Consider the following 23851-nt stretch of genomic DNA (forward strand, 5'->3'; position numbering starts at 1 on the left):
TCATTCCAGACTAGAGCCAACTTTCAGCACTGCTTGGAGAGCAGACACGCAAAGATGCATCTTGGTCATGGTCAGAACACCAGACAGCATTTGATGTCCTGAAACAGAGCACTGCCAGTCAAACAACTCTCAGATACTATGATGTTCACAAACCAGTTACTCTGTCCTGTGATGCTTCGAAGTTTGGTCTTGGTGCAGTCATTCTTCAAGAGGGTAGACCAGTAGCCTATGTGTTCAGAACTCTTACTCAAAATGAAATGCAGTATATGCAGACAGAGAAAGAGCTCTTGGCAACTGTGTTGGCATGTTCGAAGTTCTATGATTTTATTTATGGTAGACATATCAAGATCGAAATAGATCACCAACCTCTAGTTACTATTCTGTGAAATCTTATGCATACAGCTCCTACCAGACTGCAACATATGATGCTCAAATTGCAGAAGTATAGTTTCAGTCTTGTCTACACAAAAGGCACATTTCTTTATCTTACTGATACTTCATCCAGATCACCCTGAAATACCAATGAACAGCATGAAACAGAGAAACTTGATTTTGAAGTCATAAAAGTGAGAAATGTTTCATCCACACATCTTGATGAGCTTAGAAGTCATACAGCCACAGATCCAGTTTTTCAGAAGCTCAACCACTTTATCAGTTAAAGATGGCCGTCAAGGCAATACTGTTTACCTCATGAGCTGCAACCATATTTTCCTTGCAGAGATGAGGTTTTGTTTGACAATAGTTTCCTCATGAAAGGTCCAAAAGTGATTGTTCCAAAGCCCTTACAACAAGAGTATATTACGGTTTTGCACTGTGGCCACCCAGGAGCAGGTTCTACCAAAAGAAGGGAGAGAGGATTAGTATGTTGGCTTTCTGTGTCAAGGGACATCAAGACAGTACTTTCACATCTTGTTTTGTATGTCTCATAGTACTAAGCCACATCAACAAAAAGAACCACTTTAGCTAAACCAGGTTCCTGAACTACCTTGGTCAACAGTAGCTACAGACATTTTCAAGTGGAATGGTCAACATTACTTGGTGTTAGTAGATTCTTATTCAAATTGGTTCAAAATTGACCTACTTCCTAATCTAGTGTCCAATACTGTCATTACTAAGTTGAAGCATCATTTTGCAGTCCATGGTAGTCCACACAAAGCTATTTCTAACAATGGTACACAGTTTACAAGACAGCAGTTCAAAAGATTTGCCGAAGAGTGGGACTTTATTCATGTTACAAGTAGCCCTGAGTACCCACAATCAAATGGTTTGACACAATGTGAAGTTCAAAGTGTGAAACAATTACTAGAGAAGTCAAAACGAGACAATAGCGATGTTTTCTTGAATTTCAGAAACATCTTGGTTCACCTGCACAGAGACTTCTGTTGAGACAAACCAGATCCACACTACCAATTAGCAGTCATCTATTTGTTCCATGTGTAAAGAACAACAGATCAGTGAAAGCCCATCTATTGAAGAAGTACTTATCCCAGACAACCTATTATGACAAGTCCATCAAACTGCTCAATCTATTATGAGAAGGGAAAATAGTGAGGATGCAGATGTCCAAAGGTTTTGATCAAATTGGTGTCATGAAAAGTGTATATCCAGAGCCGAGATAATACATTGTTAAATCACAAGGAGTTGAGTTTTGGCGGAAATGGAAAATCTGATCCCAGTGTCTGAGCCTGTACTGCAGGATCATACTTGCGAGAAAGAATAAATATCTGAGCGAGTTATCCAACATTCCAGTTCCAGAGGATGTTCCAGTAAATATCCCTATATCCGAGAAGAATCCCGAAACTCCAGAATTTGTTTTTTCACCAATTGTTGCTAAATCCAGTTCTGATTGCTATATTGCTACATCAGGTCGCACTTCCAGACCATGTTTCAGATACACTGCAACTTGGACATAAGAACACAAGTGTTATGTTTGTTTCTTAGTGTCTATACAATTGCATGTCTTTTTTTCAGACGTCATTTTACTGTGAACAAGTCAGGGAGGATGTAGATCAATATGTATGTATACCTTTAAGAAGCTTTCCATGAGCTTGCACAAGTGTACAAATACTGAGCACATGTGACTGCCATTTTGTAGTAAGCTGTTGAGATGTAAGCATGCATGTCTGTGTAGTCTACCAGTTAATCAGTTTGTTTATATTTTGTATTGCTGCTATCCATTTATACGTGTTTCTACATATAAACGAAGTACCCCATCTGTTCGTCTTTTATTGTAAACCAAGATGAGCAACACCATAAACCCTTTTTATAAAATACCTTTACAATGCTTTTTACTACTGTGCAGAAATTTAAATGCCCTTTAACATTTTCTTTATCAGTCTCTCTACAAAATATGTTCACTTTTTTATTTATTCCAAGGAAAAAATCTTTTCTTTTCAAACCTTCCCAGAAAAGTTTCTAGTCCCACAGACATTTCAAAAATGTCAAAATAAGTCTCATTCTTAATTAAAATAAAGGCTCTTACCTCTTGAGCTTTTGTACACAGAGGAACAACTGTATCCCAAATCTCATAACTGTCCAGTGGTTTTACTTCTTTGCTCTGTATACGCACCACAAATTTCTACTTTTCTGTCTCAGTTTTCTCACTTTCCTTTTTTTTTTCTATTGCACCTGTCCTTACTACATCCACAAATTAAATCCTCTCAGTGTCTGTCTCTCTCTTCCTCTCAGATCTTTTCCACTGTTTCACCTAAAGATAAATCATGTATTTCCACTCTCTGGCTCCCCATCTGCCAAGACATCATCCCTCAACAATCCCAATTGGAGGGTTGTTAACTACAATTTCTTCTTGTTGCCGCTCCTACTTTCCATTAAATCTAATAACTCTGCTTGAAATAACTCCATGATCAAGCATAACATCCTTCAATCGCTTCTCCATGCGTTTCCATGAAACAGCATTTGCCTCAGTTTCAGATGCATTCTCCTCCATTTTTGTGTCATGTTGAAGAAGTAGAAGAAGGTATACAAAAAAAAAAAAGTTATGTACTTACCATAACGTTTCATATGAGTTGTTCATGTCGCCTTCATTCTTTACTGATGCGTTCAGAGCCAATCCCTCAGCTCCAAGTCGGCACCTACTGCAAAGCTTGAGGATTTCAAGTAGCTTGGGGCAAAGTCCCTATCCCATGATGCACCTTGAGTTACCTCAGATCTTGTTTGCTGCATATAATAATACCATATGTCATTCTATAACTCCATAAGAGAGAGAGTGGAGAAGGGTTGAGTGACCAGGAAGGATCTAGCATCTAGGTCTTCGGAGAGCCCAGGAGGGGTAGGAGGGAGGGACGTAAGAATGAAGGCGAGAAGAACTCACATGAACGTTATGTAAGTACATAACTTCTTTATGTGAAGTTGTTCTATCTCGCCATTTATTCTTTACTGATGGGTAGCGTTCCAAGCACCATCAACCTTGGGTGGCTCACGGCAGTATATTTCTCAGGGCCGTGGATCCAAAGGAGGCCTTGTAAACACTGTAATGAGTGATAAAGGTGTGAGGTTTTGACCAAGTGGCTGCTTTGCAAATTTTATCATTAGGAAGTCTGGCAGAAAAAGCAGAGGATGTAGAAATAGCTCTGGCTGAGTGAGCTTTCATTTTCTGCTGTAAGGGCATAGTGGCAGCTGAATAAGCAAAGGTGATACAATCAGATAACCATTTAGACAGAGTTGTTTTAGCCACTGGCCTACCCTTCCTGGAATCTGAAAATGGAGCAAAAAGCTGGTCTGATTCCCTGAAATCTTTTGTTCTATCCAAATAAAATCTGAACTGTCTGTGAACATCAAGTTTGTGAAGCATGTACTCTAGATTGTTGGAATGGTTGGGGAAGAAAACTGGAAAATCAATAATTTGGTTGAAATTAGTTTCAGTGCAAATTTTGGGCAAGAAAAAGGGGTTTGGAAAATCAAATAAGGAGGCTTGATGGACAAGACTTGAAGCTCTGACACACTGCAGGCAGAAGTAATAGCCACTAAAACAATGGTTTTCCATGACAAAAATCTGAGGTCACATGAGGAAGCTGGTTCAAATGGCGGAAGAATTATGTGGGAAAGCATAAAATTTAAATTCCATGGAGAATAGGGAGATTTCACAGGTGGTCTAATATGAAAAGTCCCTTTGGGAAAGACTTTGGATAATTTGTGTGACATAATATTCAATCCTTCAAATCCCAGATGAAAGTTAGAAATGGCAGCAAGTTGAACATGGACTGTTGCTGCTGCAGCTCCTTTACTGAATAGCATGGTTAAGAATTCTAGAATAGAGGCCATAGGGGCTTGGTAAGGATCAATATTGTTTTTAAAGGCCCATATAGAAACTTTTTACAATTTGCTGAGGTAAAGCTTCCTCATAGAGGATTTATGAGAGGATAGGAGAATTTGCTTTGCCTCATTGAAAAGGTTATGAAACCTGGCTATGATGGGAATTGGAGCAGCCAAGCTGTCAGCTTCAGGGACTGCAGAGAGAGAGATGAAGTTCCCCCGCCGAGTGAGTCAGAAGGTCCGGAACTGGGTCCAGAATCCAGGGATCCTCCAAAAGTTGAAGTCGAAGAAAGGGGAACCAAATCTGACGACGCCAATGAGGAGCTATTAGAATAATGGTCCTTCCCAGAGCTTTTGCTTTCTGTAGTACCTTGGGTATCAATGGGATTGATGGGAATACATAAAGGAGACCTGGGGGCCAATCGTGAACAAGTGCGTCCCTTGGGGCTTCTCCTGGAGGAGGAATCAGGGCAAAGTAGCTTCTGCATTTCATGTTCATGTGACTGGCAAAAAGGTCGCAGCAAGGCTGGCCCTACCTGCAGAATATCCTGTCCGCTATTTCCATCTTGAGGGACCACTCATGGGGCAACAAAAATTGCTCTGCTCAGCTTGTTTGTTATCATGCTGGATTTCTCTGGGATGTGCGTTGCTAACAGAAAATGCTGGGTGGAAATAGCCCACTTCCATACTCTGAGGGCCTCGCAACAAAGGGGGTATGATCTGGTTCCTCCTTGTTTGTTTAAATACGAGACCACTGACATGTTGTCCGTCTGAATTGCAATCGTACCCAGAGAAGAGAGTCCTGGAAGTACTGCAACACCAAAAGTACTACTCTCATCTCTAGGACATTGATATGCAGATGTGTCTCTTGATCGGTCAATGTGCTTTGGGCTGTCTTTCCCTGAAAATACCCCCCCCCCACCCTATTGGGGAAGTGTTTGTGGTCACTGTAGCCGCTGGAGGGGGTAGCACGAATGGGCGTCATATTGTAATATGAAGTGAGGTCAACCACCACTGAAGATCCTTTTTGCAGGAATTTATGATCATTATCATGTGAGACATGGGTAGCTCTTGGTAAGACCAGTGAGTGAACAACAGCCATTGCAGTATCCGCATGTGCATACGACCCAGTGGTATGGCCAGAATTGCTGCTGCCATCATTCGTAATAATTTCAGAACTTCTGATGCTGGTGCTTTGTATCTGGATATTAAAATGCGGACATGCTGACGGAGAAGTAAGACTCTCTCTACTGCAAGTCTTAGCGTGGTGGTGATGGGGTCCAGTTCTGCTCTGATAAAGACTATATTCTGCGATGCCGACAAGGCAGACTTTTCTGAGTTTATTGTAATGCCCAGCTGATTGCAGTGTAACAGATTGGACTCCCTGGTCTGAATGAATTGATGCCTGGAGGTGACGGTAAGGAGCCAATCGTCTGGGTATGGAAACACCTGGAATCCTAAACGTCTCAGGTGAGCTGTGACCACTGCCATGCATTTGGCAAACACTCTGGGGGCTGTAGTGAGACCAAAGGGCAAGGCTCGAAACTGGTAATGATTGGCTCTCAGCCGGAAGCACAGATGATCCCTGCTTGGCCTGGCCTTTTTTATGTGGTAGTACGCATCCTGGAGATCTATAGAGCACATCCAATTGTCCTTCCCTAAGAACGGAAGAATTGACTGAAGCGTGACCATCCAAAACTTCTCTTTCTTTACAGATTTGTTTAGCCTGCTGAGGTCCAATATAGGTCTCCGGTCCCATCTTTTTTGGAACTAAAAAGAATCTTGAGTAAGTTCCGGATCCTGTCTGGCCTGCTGGGACTGGCTGGATGACTCTTTTTCTTAGCAACGTCTGGACCTCTGCTGTTGCTTGTTCCCTGTAACTGGGTGGAATGTCCAGGATTTTCCTTCTTGGTGGAGGGGGTGTGGCGAATGGCATGAAGTATCCTCTGGAAAAGATGCTTTGTACCCAGTTGTCATTTGTTATTTTGAGCCAGGCGTCTGGGTACAAAGATAAGTGACCCCAGACTGCCTCCACAGCAGGACAGTTGGGCCTCCTTTCAGGAGCGCTGGTAGGGCTTCCCAAAGAAGTGATCTCTGCCACCCTGGTTTTGCGGACCCCCACTGCCACGAAGGCGATGTCTTCCATTATTGCCCCCTCCTCTGCCCTTGGAGGGGGGTTCACCACGTGTGTCCTGAAAGGCTCCTTGGGCTTTTCGGAACCACATTTTCCCTCCCCTTTGACCCTTGGGGTAGGGTTTGGTAGGGATGGAAAAACAGACCCCGATGGCAGACAGTCTTTCCGTCGTGCTCGCACCTGGTTAAAGTTTCCTTGACTTTGGGCCCGAAAAGGGACGAGCCATCAATGGGGGTATTCACGAAGGATGACTTGAAGGGCTCCGCGAAGGAACACAAACGCATCCAGGCATGTCTCCTAAGAGCAACTCCTGTACCCGCTGCCCTACTCATTCCATCAGCTGCATATGAAATGAGGTGCAAGGACGAGTTCACTATGGAATTGAGGGTAGCAAGCTGGGAGGCAACTTTGTCTGTAGCTCCTGCAGCTACTGTACCCTGAAGAGCATCTCCCAGCTCTTTAAGGAGATCTCTCTGTTTGTTTGTATCTTTCGGCTTTTCCCGGTTAGGGGTCGCCACAGCGGAACTCCGGTCCGCTAATGAATGGTAGTGGATTTTTACGTACCGGGTTACCAGCCCTGACACACAACACAGAAGATGCTCTAGTTGAGAATCGAATGGGACAACGTCTTGCTATGAGGCGACAACGTTACCGCAGCACCACCACCGCAGTATAAGGAGATCTCTCTGTAGTCTCGTTAAATAGTTAAGCGAAGAGCAAAAGTCGCTGAACTAAACATGTGCTTCCCATATCTATCCATGATCCTAGACTCTCTGTTAGGAGGATGGATAGACGAGAAAGTTTCAGACATTTCCTTTCTGGTGGCTGCCGCCACCACCATGGCATCAACTGGCACACCTTTGGTCAAGAAGGATTTATCTAGGGGGCAGATATGAACTTATCAGGCCACCTAAGGACAGGCTCCATAGTGTCCGGAGACTCCCACGCCCTTCGTGAGACCAGCTGCATAAGCTCTTTGAAGGGCGGAGACACCCAGGAAGTGGAGGGCTGAGACTCGAAAGCCTTCAGGAGAACCGACTCGTCCTCAGTAGGATTGGTGGACTGCCAGTCACCCCTCTGCCTAACGATTTCCAGTATCTCTGCAAATGACATATCCTCAGCAGGGGACCGTGGGGACCCTTCTGATTCATCCAAGTCAGTATCAGATGTTAATGACTCCTGAAGGGAGTTCAAATGTTTCCTCTTACACACACTTTTCCTGGGAACCTCTTCAGTGGGAGCTTCTGGAGAGGTCTTGGAAGAGCATGGGCCACCCAATGGGGCTTCCTGAGGCTCTGGGTCTCTGCACTTAGCTAGGATCTGTGAGGCAGAAGCAGACACAGGCGCTTTAGGGGATGAAGAAGCCGGACCTGAAGTTGAGGATGTCTTGAGAGACATAACTCTCCTCATGGCTTCGAAGGCACCCCTGCTCTGGTGCGAAAGGACCAACGGATCCAAAGAAACCGTCGATACTCCCGGCATCAGGACAGTGGGCTCTGAGCCCAAGGTAGGAGCCAAGCTCATCCAAGCCGAAGCCCCAAGATGCAGAGTCAGAACCAACAAGTCAGTCCGACTATCCTCCCCAGACCCGACCAGAGTGTCTGCTCCTAGAGTCCTCGATCGGAGCCGAGGACATCAGAGTGAAAGGAGATGAAGACAAAGGAGCAGGCATCTGCTCCGAAGGCTTCACAATCAGCAGGTCCGACTCCTCCAGCTCCGAAGGACCGGTATGGCTCGGAGGAGGAAGAGACATAGTTGGCATAAGGGTCTTTGGCTCTGAAGCCACCTGGGTCGGAGCAGTTAATTTTGCAAAGGCCGGTGCCTGAAGAATCTTCTGCACCACCAGATCCACATCCAAATCTTAGAGGCTAACAGAAGACCTAGATCAACGGACTGATGGTACTGACTGAAGAAGCGGAGAATTGGGAATTTCGGATACCGGTTCCAAAACCGGGGACCGGCTCCGAAAAGAAAAGACAGTGGGCTCCACGACTTGTGGAGCCAATGTCAGACTCTTTTGACTTTTTTGCCTTTTTTCGAAATGACAGAAGTCTTGGAGGACTTTGAGAACTTACCAGGTCCATCCTGGTCACTCTAAGCCTCCTGGAAAGAAGGTTTCAACAAACCCCTGTCAATGAGCTTCCTTTTTCTCTCTTGGAGGACTCTAGAGGAAAAAGAATGGCATATGGAACATGTTTCTTGTAAGTGCAAGGCACCCAAACAGCAGACAATTCACATGGCAGTCAGTAACAGACATCTTTTGCCCGCATTTAGGGCATTTTTTAAACCCTGACTTAGGTTCATAGGTTCATACTAGGCTATCTGCCCTAGGGCATTTATAAGCCTAGCCAGAGTGTGTGTGGCTTTCACCACCCCTTAGGCTGAGAATACTATACCCATTAGTTTGCTGTGCCTCTGTCCAGCAGTGATACAGAGATGATTCCCGGGGTAAACCTACGATCTCCCATCCACTCGTCAAGATTTCTCTTGAACAGAGTCAGTGAGGGGCTCTGCCTCACATGGACTGGGATTCTGTTCCATAGTGTAGGGAGTCTCTGGGTGATGAATCTGTCCCTCCAGCACGTCCTATTTATATCCGTGTTGAGGTTTAAGTCTCTTGCTCTCGTGGCTCTGGTGGATTTGGATTTAGGGTGTTTGTCCTCGTCATCAGCCATGACAGAAATGGACACACCCAACAACAGCAAATATAAATTAGCCTTCTAATAAAAAACAGGCTAAATATTTATTTTATTTATTTATTTATTTATTTATTTATTTATTTCAGTTTGATTACCGGGGAAGTCCACTGGGCCAGAAAGTGCCCATTTTCAGTGGAGGCCCGGGTAGAAAAGCTCCACAAAAAAAAAACACACACTACACACAATAAGAGGTTACAAAAAGAAATTTCAAATACAGAGGTAAAAATACAAGTATGAATTCATACAAAACAGGTATAGTAAAATAATAAATTATCATTGTACAAGCACAGACACACACACAAGCCTTTTAAACTAAGGCTAACAATAGCTACTACTAAGCCTTCTAATAAAAAACAGGCTAACTAACCACAGATGCACACGCGCGCGCACACACACACACACACACACACACACACACACACACACAATTAAGCCTTTTAAACTAAAGCTAACTATAACTACTAATAAACCTTCTAATAAAACACAGGCTTAATATATGCACACACACAGAAATTAACTCAGCAGCAAGTTAACTAATAATTATGAGGTACTCTGCTAGGAAAAAAGTGACAAAAGATCACTGAAAAAGCACTTACTAGTCACTAAGTAAACACACACTATTATGCTAATAACAAATGTGACAAAAAGGTCACTGAATAACAATTGTTTAGTCAAAAAATTTAAATAGGTCTATGAAGAAAACGAGGCCAAATATACAGTAAAGAAAGCACACAGGGAAGGGAACACTGCAGATAAAGCTTTAAGAGCTTATCTAATCTAAATATCTAACTAATCTAACTATAAACTAACAATAATTTTTGTAAATAGAAAGGCATTAAAGTTTTTACTGGCCCGAGCTAGCAAGAACCTCCAATCGGTTGCAGCGGCAAACTAGAGCTGAGGTAACTCAAGGTACATCACGGGATAAAGACTTGGCCTCGACCTACTTGAAATCCTTGAGCTTTGCAGTAGGTGCAGACTAGGAGCCGAGGGATCGTCTCCAAACCCATCAGTGAAGAATGAACGGCGAGACAGAACAATTTCACATCAGTACTTGTATAGGGCACAGAAAGTGGGCAGTAAAATAAGAGCAGCTGAGGAATCTTGAAGTAATACAGATGAAGTACTTGAGAAGGGTAGGAGAATTTGTAATATGGGACAGATGTAGAAACGAGGACATAAGAGCAGAATCCAAACTAGCCCCGACTGGACAGTAAGTCAAGGAAAACAGATTATGGTGGTTCAGTCATACATGCAGGAAAACACATGATGATATCTGACAGAAGATTTAGAAGGGATAGGAAGAAGACCCAACACTCTAGTCATAGGTGACTCTATAATCAGGTACACTAATGTTCCACTCACCAGGCTAAACAAGGAAAAAGTTACTGTCAGCTGCCTGTCAGGTGCCAGGATCCGCCACATAACGCACACACTCTGGTCACTCCACAACAAGTACAAATATGACACTGTCATTGTCCACGTTGGTGTGAATGACCTGAGACGTACCTCCCTGGACTACATGAAAAGAGACATGGAGGAGCTCTCCGATCTTGTAGCCCAGGCAGGTAAGACCCTGGCCCTGAGTAGCATCCTGCCATCACCCAGAATGATGCCACAGTACAAGGACAAAATGATTGACTTCAACAATTGGCTAAGCTTCTGGTGTCATTCTAAGGGGATCCAGTATTTGTCTGCCTGGGGACGACATGATCGACAGACCACAATGCTTTGCCAGAGATGGCTTTCCCCTGTCGCCCTTGGGATTCTGGATACTGGCTAAAGTTCTTGCTTTTAGGCAAGGTTCAAATGGCAAATTCACCACCGTAACAGGTACAAGCAAGCAAAATATGAGGGTAATGCTACTCAATGCTAGAAGTCTAAACCTTAAAATGCACTCACTCGAGGCACTTCTTAAAATGGAGAACATCGACATCTGTGCAGTGACAGAGACCTGGTTCAAAGCTCCAGAGAGCACCCCTGCATTACCACTGCATTACCACGTTATAATTCATACCACACCTTTCGGCCACCTAACCCAGAAAGAAGCACTGAAGGTAGAGACGTGTCCATATTCATTAAGGATATCCACACCTCCAGGCTAGTTGAACAGCATAATGCATCCGAGATTATCCAAGTGCAACTAACTCTGGGCAAGACCGCAATCCAAATTGTAGCTTGCTACAGACCCCCCACCATGCCCCAGGATTCCCACTCCTCATTTCTTGATACACTGTAAAGTATTAGGGTACAACCTAACACCCTAATAATGGGTGATTTCAACTACCCCACCATTAACTGGGAAAACTACTCATGTACCAACGCTTTTGCTCAACGTTTTCTGGAATTCATAAATTCCCACGTCTTGGATCAACTTATTCACACCCCACCAGGGGCAGTAATATCCTAGACCTGGTCATTACCAACATGGGCAACCAGTGTTCCACACCAGAGGTCAATTCCTTGTTGGTCAGATCCGACCACAAGCTAATCACCCTAGACATACACATCCCGCCTCCATCCCCAGTTACGGAAACCACCGTAAAAAAACTTCTCCAAAGCCAACTTCACAGTTCTTAAGACAGAAGTGGCAAACTTCATGACACCCATGCAGATGGACAATAGAGTTACGACTGCTGAATCCTAAAAAAAATGCACTTTATAAGCACTTACACGAGTGCATGGATCATGCTATCCCTAATAGAACCAAGATGCTATCCTCCAAAAAAAGGAAGCTGATCTGGTGGTCCTCTGCCATAAACAAACTCTACAACAGAAGAAAGAAACTGTTGCAAAAAAGAGTAAAATCCCACGACTGGAGGAATGTCCTGGTCAACCTCAGTAAGAAGCTAAGATCCCTCATAAAATCCTCCAAAGCTAGTTACGAAAACAAAATTGCCACTGACTCCAAAGACAACCAAAAAGCATTCTATAGCTATGTCAAGAATCTCAATGGCAAAACTCAGATCTGCTCTGAGTTACAGCACAATGGCACTAAATATACAGAACCAACTGATATTGCCAACATCCTGGCAGATAGGTTCAGTGCTAACTTTACCCCCTCTCACTCCCTAGAGGGCCCATCTCTATACCGGAAGAATGCAAAGTTCCTATAATCACGGCTGCACAGGTAAAAAACACACTCTCTAATGCCAACAACACAGCATCCATGGGACCTGACAATATCCCAGGCTGCGTTCTACATGAACTACAGAATGAACTGGCACCCTACCCAAGTACCATGTTCAGTCATAGCCTCACCTCAGGCTTTGTACCCACTGAATGGTGCACCGCGACGGTTATCCCACTCCACAAAGGGGGAGCCACGACGGACACCGGGAACTACTGCCCAATTAGCCTGACGAGCCTGGTCTGCAAGGTCATGGAACATTTAATCAGGGAACTCATAAACAAAGACATTGGTAATCTCCAAACTCTGGACCCTACCCAGTTCGGATTTGTAAAAAGGCAGATCATGTCTCCTAAACCTGATTGACTTCTTTGAAGCAGTCACCAACGCCACAGATGAGGGTAAGGTGGTTCACACAGCTTATCTAGATCTTGCCAAGGCTTTCAACACCATCCCCCCTCTGGAATTATAGATATGCTCACTAAACTAGGTATAAATCCCTATGTCACAAGATGGGTTGCCAACTGGCTCATGGACAGAACCCACACTGTGAAAGTAACAGACTCCAAATCTGACTTCAGACCAGTGACAAGTGGAGTACCACAGGGTTCAGTGCTGGGTCCTCTCCTGTTTGGTATCTACTTCTCTGAAGTACAGGCTAACACAGAAGGTCTTTATTAACAAAGTTTGCAGATAACTGCAAACTAGGAGCCATAATCAAAACTCCTAACGATGTGGACATACTACAAAAGGGCCTCACTGAGACAGATGCCTGGTGTCAAAGCCATGGCCTGAAGCTCAATGCCAAAAAGTGTATTGTCATCCCCTTTAGTAAAAACTCTGTACCCATGAACTACCACATAGCTGGTAGTCTACTTAACGCCAAAAATGTGATGAGACCTTGGGACACAGGTGGACAGTAGTCTCTCCTTTGATAATCACATCGCCACAGTGGTCAGGAAATCCTTCTACGTGGCTCACCTCATAACAAATGGTTTCTCATCCAGAAAAAAAGAGGTCATTGTTCCCCTCTACTCATCACTCATTAGACCCATTATCGAGTACAATGCTCCTTTTAGTATGTACCTCACAAGACATCTACAACTGGAAAGGCCACAGAAATACCTCACAAAGAGGATTACTGGCCTCAAACAGATGCCCTACGTAGACCGTCTCAAAAAACTCCAGCTTTACTCCATCGCATATCGCCTACTCAGAGGTGATCTCTGCCTAACATACAAAGCTATGTCAAACCCAGAGCTGTTGGACATGCTCCATTTAAAGAAATCCCAATCCCTCCGAGCTACACGCTCTAGGGGCCTAAACCTTATCACCACAATAAACAGAACATGCTGGAGGGATAGATTCCTGCCCCAGAGACTTCCCATACTCTGGAAGAGACTGCCTATCTATGTCAAACAGAGCTCCTCATTAGCACTCTTGAAGAAAAATCTTGATGATTGGATGGGAGATAGGAAATTCACCCCGGAGATCACTTCTGTGGCTCAGCTCAACAGGGGCACAGGAAAATAATTTTCTTGGGTGGCGAAAGCCAGGGTACATTTTTGGCTAGGCATATATAGGTCCTAGGGCCAATAGCCTAGTACCCTCCTATGAACCTATGAAAATGGAAGACATAGGAAGAAGGCAATTGAAAATGGAGGACATCCAACTAAAGGATGGACTGTGTGGAAGAAGATGTGTGACAGGAATGGCGGTCTCAGACCACGGGAGAGTGCTCTGAATTGATAAAGGTGGTGACGGCTGCTGCAATACCCCAACCCTGTGTAAAAATTTAGAAAAGAGGGATATTTCATTCCAAACACATTTTACCCCCCCCCCCCAAAGAATGTTTTATCAAAACACTGCTCACCACTGGTAACATTACATTTGATGTTACTGGCTACATAAGTACAGCTCATTTTTTTATGAGTTAGCTAGGGTCTACCATCAGTGATACTGGACAATGACTATAGCAAAGAAAAGATGATCCTTAATGCATTAAGTAGAACCCAGAAATGGGAAGTAAGAAGCATGTGAAAGGTGGATGGTTACTAAAGCAGTTTGCAAATATGCTGCCAAATACAACTTACCTCATAGATCTCAACTTGCTGCAAAAACCTAAAATCATTTTGTCAATAATCAATTATAACTTAATTTCCATAACAGTGTTAACCCCTCAAACACATGCATAAAGTACAAAATACATTCCAGCAGTTTTCACCTCTCTCTCTACTTCCTGCAATGAGGGCACAGGTCCACAAAGGATGCACACCTCCACACCTGGAACCAGAAGAAATGTGAGCAACCGATGAGGTACCTAAGAACAGGAGTAAGAAAAGAAATGTTACTATGAACACAAAGTGTCTGGAAAAAGTATTACCTTACAGAGAGAATATGTGTTTAACCACAACAGATCTGAATGCAAATTCACTTAGCCTCTAACTGGATTTGTCCACTTATGTGACTTTCTGTTATGACTTCGCCTGGTTCAACTATTTTACCTTTAATTCATACACAACTAAAAACTTATCCTTAACATGTAATTTCTCTATTGTCTTTTCTATTTTTTTACTGTCTAATCTTCACTCTCTATAACAAAATTAATTCATATTCTCTTCCTTTTTACATCCTAAAATTTACACCTACCATTTATAGTTGATTCTTACATTCTTTCTACTTACAACCTTTATGCTTCACCCGTTTCTCTTATAGAATACTTATGTACATAGTCTAAGAATGTCTTTGATGTATTTGCTTTAATGTTACTACAAGCATTTTTATTTTTAAATATTGGATACAATTATTTAAATGAGTTACTGGGCTTAACTGCATTTACAACAGTCAATGAGGAGGCAATACCATTTATTACACTAGCTGCACACATTTTCAGATGTATAAACAAATCTGTCAGATAAATTTTTTGGAGGGGGCCAATAAAGGAAAATAGAGCAGCATTATTAAACATGACATCAGTTTTTCTGCCGGCCAACACTGCCACGGGTACATTTCAACAAATTATAAAAATGTAACGCTTCTACTATAAAAGCATGTTATTTGGATGATGTAACTTAGCTAAATGCATGTATCAGCTAAAAATAATGGCCTACATCCAAGGAGGAGCAATCTCAGAGCTAATTATATTAAAGAGGGAAAGAGGCCTATGGAGAGCCATGCCATTGCAGAAGTCAAACAATTATGCAAGCTAACAAACCTTAGTTGAAAAAAAATAACACTAGGGGATGCAAAACAGGTGGCTTTGCTCTCTCTCCAGCACTGATATTATTTTAGCCATTTTGCTTTCAGCAGTGGTGTTTATGTTTATTTTATTTTTTTAAAGAACCCATATCCACTACTGATAAACCAAATAGGACACAAACATAACACCGCAATTAAGTAATGCAAGAGTAACAGCTGTAGAACAGTACTCAATTAAGCCATTCTGTTTAATGCAGAAGTAGAAATTAAGTGAACACACACGGCTCACTGTCAACCATCTTAAATACCACTTAATGGAAAGCACATAGTCCTGCTAAATGAACTTAAAGATCAAGCAACATAGACATTCTGACTGTATCAGTTGATCTATAGAAGGACTATATTGTTCTTGGTTGGGTATATCCTTTTCATCAGACATAATACACAAGCAATGATATACAATGCTTTCTGGAGGTGTGCACAGAAGACCAAGTGGCTGCAATACAGATGCCTGCAAGGGAGACGTATGTAATGCAATCACTGGAGGCAGCCACTCCGTTAACTGTCAACAATCCACTTGGAATGTCTCTGCATGGAAACTGCAAGTCCTTCCCTGTCTGCAGAAAAGGAGATCACTGCCACATCATCCTAAACTCATGCAACCATTTTAGATAAAATAGGTGTTTATAGGGAGCATCCTGGTTGTGAAGAACTACTCCCCCCCCAGTTCCAGCCCTTACAAAGAAAACAGGAAGATGAAATGAGTGCTTCAAGGAGAACATGAGACCACTTTCTAGGAGAACACAGATTATGTAAAGAAGAATTTAAACTTTATGAGAAAACAAATATAGCTAAGGAGCAAGAAAGCCTAAAGATCTGAGATCCTGTATGCAGAAGTGATACCCACCAGAAACAGCACTGTCAAAGAAACAAATTTGACATCTAAGGCATCAAACGTCTTACAGTAGTTAAGAAAGCCAATAAATACTAGATTTTTGTGTTCATTGGGGCATCTCCAAAGAATTACAGAGTTGCAACACTCATTTAAGGACTTGCCGGACTGTTGCTGCTAGGCAGAAATAATGGACATGTCCATACAGCATGCAAAAACTGAGAACAAATATGCCAAAAATAGGCCATGCTCATCTGCAAAGTTACTGGTCAGGAAAGTAGAGTCCACTAAGACTGAAAACTGTTTCTACTTGGAGATGTAGGCCTGCCAAATACAAACAGTCCCAAGTATTCTTCAATAACGTCTGAGACCCAAGTCCAAAATCCACCAGCATAGGAAGTCTACATCAGCAGTCAGGACCTGAGCTGCTGTCATCCCTGCCAAGAGGGACATCCTTGGCTAGGACATGAAAAGTTTCCTGGAGGGCCTGCAACCACTAATGACCACCAAGGTGTACAAAGACTTTTTTTTTAAAACTTGAACTTGTTAATTAGTTGAATGTTCTGAAAGCATGCATGACTCTCTAGCACCATGGAAAGAGAATATCTACCGATCTCTCTCTCTGCCCTACAACAATAATGAGACAAAAGGAAAGATCAACTCCACCTCTGAAAAACTCAAACTAAACATCGTCAAAAGCTCCAAGAAAGGAGTGAAGTAGTACCATAGACAGCCTGTCAGTCCAGCCCCTTCCCCAGCAATGTGAAACACTGAGACAAAGACAGTGACGGAGAGAGAGAGAGAGAGACAAAAAGAGTGAGAGAAAGGGAGGAAAATGACTGTCTACTGATTACTGCCATACATGCATCATTCCTTTATGAAGGAGATATGCCCTAGTACCACACTGCTTAATTACTACCAGGCAGGCCAATTGTCGAACTACATATGAGCAAGCCAAGTAAGAAGCTGTACCTCACAGACCAGTTAAGAGAGGAGTGCTCAAAGTTCTAACTGGCTGATGTGGAGACACCTCTCCAGAGGAGTGCTAAATACTTCATAGAGTGTGAGAGATAAAGTGGGTGTCCTGTTGTGTAAGCAAAGCATCTTTCATCAGAAACTCAAGCAGGTTCACTTCCAGAAGTGAAGGGACACTAACATATTAGTGAAGATTATGCACTACTCCAGGCATGGTACACCACAATATAGTTCTTTATTGCATAGTGGCTTTGAAGCCACTGGCATCACAAAGTCAACTGCAACACTCACACCCTTAAGTATGCAAATGGAGCCATAAAGACAGTTGCAGCCATCAGTCACAAGTATATTCTGTGCTGCATCCACAACCGGGTTGACAAAGAGAACTTCCAGCACCCCCTCCAAGGCCAGGAGCTAAAGACAATTAAAAAATGCCCAAATCTGTGCCTGTGACAGCTATAGTCTGGGGAGGAGTCGGGCAGGGCAGGACCTCTCCGAGGAGGAGTCAGGCAGGGCAGGACCTCTCTGAGGAGCAGTCAGGCAGGGCAGGACCTCTCCGAGGAGCAGTCAGGCAGGGCAGGACCTCTCCGAGGAGCAGTCAGGCAGGGCAGGACCTCTCCGAGGAGCAGTCAGGCAGGGCAGGACCTCTCCGAGGAGCAGTCAGGCAGGGCAGGACCTCTCCGAGGAGCAGTCAGGCAGGGCAGGACCTCTCCGAGGAGCAGTCAGGCAGGGCAGGACCTCTCCGAGGAGCAGTCAGGCAGGGCAGGACCTCTCCAAGGAGCAGTCAGGCAGGATTTCTCTGAATCACTCCAAGCCACCTTCAGTTTTCCAAGAGTCTGAGGGCAGGGCCATCAGAAGCCAGTCATCTAGGTAGGACACCACATGGAGATCTGTCTCCTGCAAGGATTCAGTCACCAAAGCCAAAACCCATGGAAAGATTCCGGGCAATAAAGAAAATCCAGCCATACAAAGTGATGACAACTCACAATGAACTGCAGGGCTCTCTTGCATGGCTTTCAAACAATATGTCATCAAAAGGACTCATCCTATACAACAGCCCAGCAGTAGAAGGGGTAATGATGTTCTGTACAGTCACCTTTGCACAAAAATGCCAGAGGTGCTGGTTGAAGTGACTGAGCCTAGAAAGGGATGGGAACTCTCTTTCTCCTTTGGGATCAAGAGTAGTCTAGTGTAAAAAACGTACTGTACAGCCCCATGGCTTTTTTCAGAAGTAGAGTCTGGGTCTGTCTCAAAAGCTGTGATAAGACAGCCTGAAACCAGCTATTGCTTACCATCAGGGAAGACCAATGAGTTTTAATACTTCCTTGAAAGGGACCATGTCCATAACCCACAAAGATGAACTTAAAGAACAACTGTACCCATATACCACCCCACACCAGAGTGAGGACTACAGGAGAATGGCTAGCAAAGCTATCCTCTAAGAAGTCTTAGTTGCCACAGGGGAAGGTAGGACTATGCGATGCTTTAGCACATTCACAAGAGGGAACGTAATCCTTTTACAGGCTGGAGTGGCTGAGGAAAAAAAGGAGGTTGTTGGAGACATTCCATAACGGTGAAGATCTGATAAATCACTAAAAGTCCTAAGAGGCCTGGCCAAACAGCATTACCCATATGAACAGGGCATCTTGAATGTTGGTTTTGGAGTTACTCCTTGAAGGAAGCAGTCTTGCAAAGGATTAAAGCTATTAGCAAGCTGCTTTCTGTATCCAAGGTTTAACTCCCTCAGCCACTATTTGCCTACCAAGCAAGTAACTTAAGCAGACAGTGCCCTGGGGCAAGTGGAACACTGGGCTTTGCTCCTCAATGGTCTTTTTAGACCACATGTCAAGTAACTACCTATAGATCTACTATGGAGGATATCCTAAGCCACATCATGTTATTTATGCACATGTCTAAGCCTTTGGCCCTAGCTATTGCACATAACCACAACTATGGTGTGCTGCAAGAAAGCCCACCTTGTAAGCCATTGAAAGATTTTTACTAAGGTCCTCCCTGCAGCCCTGTCTCAAGTTTCTTCAATGCCTTGGCCACTAGGCATAATTGCAACATGGATGGTGAGACAAGTAAATGAGGGCTTGGAGTCCCAACATGCTACAGACGTGTACTCATACTACACCCATCCAAAGCTTTGGACTCCCTAACTTAAAGCAGGGTAGCAAAGGGCTGCATTCTTTGTGATCAGAGCCAATCATAAGAGTTATCACACAGATGCTTGGTCAGGGGCTCTACCCATTCAATAGGGTATCTACAAAGGGTAATCATCTTCTTAAAGACTGTAGGAGCAGAGGTATAGTGCTTTCGGAATGCCACAATACCATCCTCAATAACTGGCCCTGCTTCAGAGAAAGCCCACAGGCTTCTTCCTATGATGTGCAGCAATGAACGTTTTAAGAGACAGGGCAGAAATTTCAGGTCAATCTATGTTGCACCTCAGAAACTGAAAGGTATCTCCCAACAAGGACTCATGTGGGGGACAGAACATTAAAAAGACAAGGACTCACTGTCCTTATCCATCTCAATGGCCGCATATGTATAGATACCTCAGTGTAGCCTCCATATCTCTGTCAACTGTCAAAATTTTGTTGGGGGGGTTGTCCCAATGTGTTCGCCAACATTTGTTCCAGCCTTCCTAAAATTAGAAATCATTCTAAGTTGTTCTAAATTAATAGAACCAACATTTAAAAAAAAGCCATTAATGCAAGACCTTTTTCCTATTTGAGAGGTATGAAACCTTAAATCCTGACTTTCCCCCATTTCTTCTAGGCAGAGAATGTCACATGATCTCATGAATACGTGAACAAAAGAGTGATGCGTACAGGAAGTCTGATACATAGAAATGGCACGCAATTACCTGCTTGCCAAGGGCAGTGTATAGGGAACTAAGGACTATGCCAAGCCTGATGTTAGCCTGAGGCCATATTCACCAAAGATGAAATCCTACATCAATGATTTAAGCTCACACTACATATCAAACATCTGCCTGATGTTCAGAACTTGAGCCAAAAGCTGTAGTGGAGGACAACACAATGCCCCATCTCTTTGACCAGAACTGGCCAGAACATTATCTGCTACCATTAACTCTGGGTGGGCCTCCTTTGATCTAGTCTTTTTCTACCAAAGAGGAGAACTGGTGTGGAGTTCAGTCCTTACTACCCAGTGACAAGCTCAGTGTCTACAGAGACCAAAATGCATTTTAGAAACAATTTTACCTCCAGGAGGACTATGCCTTGAACTGGCCTCCAAGTTTATGAACTTGTTGATGTACTCTGTCCTACACCTGGGACTGAGACAAATCTTCTCTTCAGTCTCTATGCCAGAAATTTTTAAACAACACTATACTTTTGATCGCAAGACACACCAAAAGAATTTCTTTTCAGTGTCAGTTAAGTTAAGTGTCAGGGTTAAATTTCTGCACTTACAATACAGACTGGCATCGAGTTCCTCCCTAAGACAATATTGACAATACTGGTGCAGGTCTTGGCTGGTAGCTTAATAACTGCATAGACACTTGCAGATTTATAAGACATGCAAATACAAGAACAAGACGGCGTCTCTGTGCTTATAATATCTGCCTCACAACTACAGAGAGCAGAATTCAATCCACACCACAGGTTAAACTCTGTAGAAGCTTTATATTCTCAGTATCTGTATGGGCTATCAGTTGGTACTCCAGGTTCCTTCCACCTCCAGTAAGACATATTGGTTGACTGCATTTAAGCATGCTCTTGTAGCATGGGACATGGCTGAACAGGGTCACTGAAAGACCAATTCACTTAACCATTTAGCAAATGAGCATTTTAAAATAAAATTACAATAATACTTGACAAACAAAAGGTAGGATGACTGACTGACAGAGGGGCAGGGAAGGGATGAGCGTGCTTGTCCTAGGTGGTAGGGTGCTTGTTGATAAGCTCCCTAAGGGGAGGCATGGTCCAAAGAGGGGACTTGCCTTCAGATGTAATCAATGAATGTGGGGAACGAGGAAAGTGATTGGTAGGACATAAAATCATCCTTCCTAGACGGAAGTACAAATTAGTTGAGCCCCTGGAATGCCCTTAGGATCCACAGCTGGCACCAGCAAAAGTTGGAGGGGGATAGAAGAGTAGCTGGTAGACCAGGTACAGATGTGAGGCAACGGGGTGCCAGACCGGTAACAATGAGATCTAAGCAGAGCAAAACAAACAAAAAAAGCAATAGTCGGACAATGACTTCAGCTATGTGACTAGCGAAAAAGAAATAGCAAGCTCTAGGGTTATGCTCAGTTACGTAACTGGCATGTGATGTCAATCTAAGAATCTTCATGGCTTGTACACACCATGCAACTAATGGATTTTCAAAAAAATATATATGCCAAATTCTAATTGGTAGAATGAATGAACACAGCCAAGGACCCATCAAGGAGGGCCCCAATTTCAAATCAGACTGTTCTTTGCTTTTATCATTATTATGAAAGAAGCATGCTCACTGTGATCGGTATCCATAATCTTGAGGATATGGAATATCTTATTTGACTTGCTTTTTGTCTGAAGTAGTACTTGCGAGTTAACATACACATTATTTCCCTTGTACTTTCCAAACGTTTTTACTAAGAAGAATTTGTGGCTTACACTTCACAGTTCAAACACAGGCAGTGCAATGGAAGCCCAAGGAACATATGCAAATGACCCCTTAAGGACATGGCTTCTGAATGTCCATGACCTTTTTATTTTAGTTTTTTAAGTCTTTATGGTTACATTCAAGCCAATAAACCTAAGCCCTACTAGCTGTGGACATGCATGCCTCAGCCTTCTTACTGACCTCGTCAGGTCTGGATGTCAGTTGGGATATTTTGCAGGCATCTTAATCTTCCTGAACATCAGCTGGATTGAAAGACCCCATGTTTCTAAAGTATAGCCAAACTATCCACTTACGATGTTCTTACGATAAAGGCAAAAGACAGCATGAACGAGAACAAAGGTCCCACTGTAGAACCAACAATCAAGATAGTGTAAATTATAAACCACAGCAGGACTACTATGGCAAAGTGCATAAATGTAATAAAACACTCCAAAACACAATAAAAACAGGATAAATGCTTTTGGATGAAGTTTCTTCCTCAGATCCATTACTTAACCATACAAAAATATTTAAATATACAATATCCAATCACAAAATACTACTATTCATGAGAGCTTGTTAAGTAACAGTCAATCAAATACAAACCCATACACATAAAATTTAAAGCCTCAGTGCCTTCAAAATAGGCTTCAATGGAATAACCCCATTCGAGCCAGGTGCAAGATCAGCTCTTAAATCAGTGATCCAACGGACTTCTGTTGCATTAAAAACATTCCCACCTCTTGGCATAATCTTGGATGTCAAGCATCATAAAAGTAAAATTATGTCCTCTAAAATTAAGTATATGCCGAGATAAAGCATTTCTTTGTGTCTCATTACAGATGTCAATGATATGCTGTAGGATGTGTTCCTTTAGCATCCTGTTGGTCTTGCCAACATAAAAAGATATACAGTGAGTGCATATGGTAATATAAATCACATTTTTAGTAATGCAGGAAGCATAATTGTAGTAAGAATATTGTCTAGCAGTTACAGGGTGCCGAAAAATATTAGAACTACTAATATATTTACAAGATTTACATCTTCTACATGGATACGTACTAACCTTATTACTATTAAAAAATGCTCAATCTGTACTGGTCTATGACAAAGTAAACTCTTTAAATTATGATTTCTCTTATAGCAAAAACGGGGTACATCACTAACAATATCTCTGATCTTATTATCTACCATCAATAACCCTCCAGTTATTTCAAATAATTCCTTGTATATGTTTAAAATCACTGCTAAACATAAGTGGTAATTCTACGAGTAGAAGGAGTAACTTGATGAATATGGGATCTGTGACCCCCCACTATTCAAAAACCATGGTCTCCCCCTTCCAGTTCGAGCACTCCTAACTCGTTTTGAAAGCCTCAGTATCTCCTTGTCCTTATACCCATGATCACGCAAGTTAGCCTCCATTATCTCCATCTCATGCAGAAACTCACTCTCGCCCTCCTACAAAGTCTATGGGTTCTTAAAAGGATAAGGAATGATCTTAATGAACTTTATGTGTCTTGCTGTTTATCAAAAGAGCTGCATGACTACTTTGTTATAGAACACCCGGAAGTTCCACTTATATCTGGCTTGCCCAAACTTGCCCAACGTACACAAAACTTTGGTGAATCCACCAATAAGACCTATAGCAGATGGGGCAGGCTGGATTACTGAACCAATTTCTATATGGGTTGAAAGTCAATTGAAAGCAGTGATTAAAAGGGTACCAATAGATTTAAGAGACTCTTCTCATTTTTTACAACAGTTGCATGAGTTTATGCAAGATGTGGACATCCATGGAGATTTTCTTCTTGTTAGGATGGATGCAACCAGTTTATTTACCATTATTCCAAATGACTTTCGACTTGAGTTTATATGCGCATACAACAGTAAGGTGTCATTTATGGAAGAACATGCCATTGACTGGATTTGTT

General features: G+C 42.8%; 1 protein-coding gene across 2 annotated transcripts in view; it reads right to left on the minus strand.

Annotated features, from left to right (window-relative positions):
* FUZ (fuzzy planar cell polarity protein) overlaps window positions 1–23851 on the minus strand; it is an 876363-nt gene that overhangs the window by 493079 nt on the left and 359433 nt on the right. For both annotated transcript variants that reach the window (XM_044059630.1, XM_044059629.1), the window contains exon 7: window positions 14460–14555. In XM_044059630.1, the coding sequence (XP_043915565.1) occupies window positions 14460–14555 (96 nt within the window). The remainder of the gene's footprint in view (window positions 1–14459; window positions 14556–23851) is intronic.

Source organism: Protopterus annectens, chromosome 17.part0 (assembly GCF_019279795.1).
Source record: "Protopterus annectens isolate FY-2018-M chromosome 17.part0, PAN1.0, whole genome shotgun sequence".
Classification (NCBI taxonomy): Eukaryota; Metazoa; Chordata; order Ceratodontiformes; family Protopteridae; genus Protopterus; species Protopterus annectens.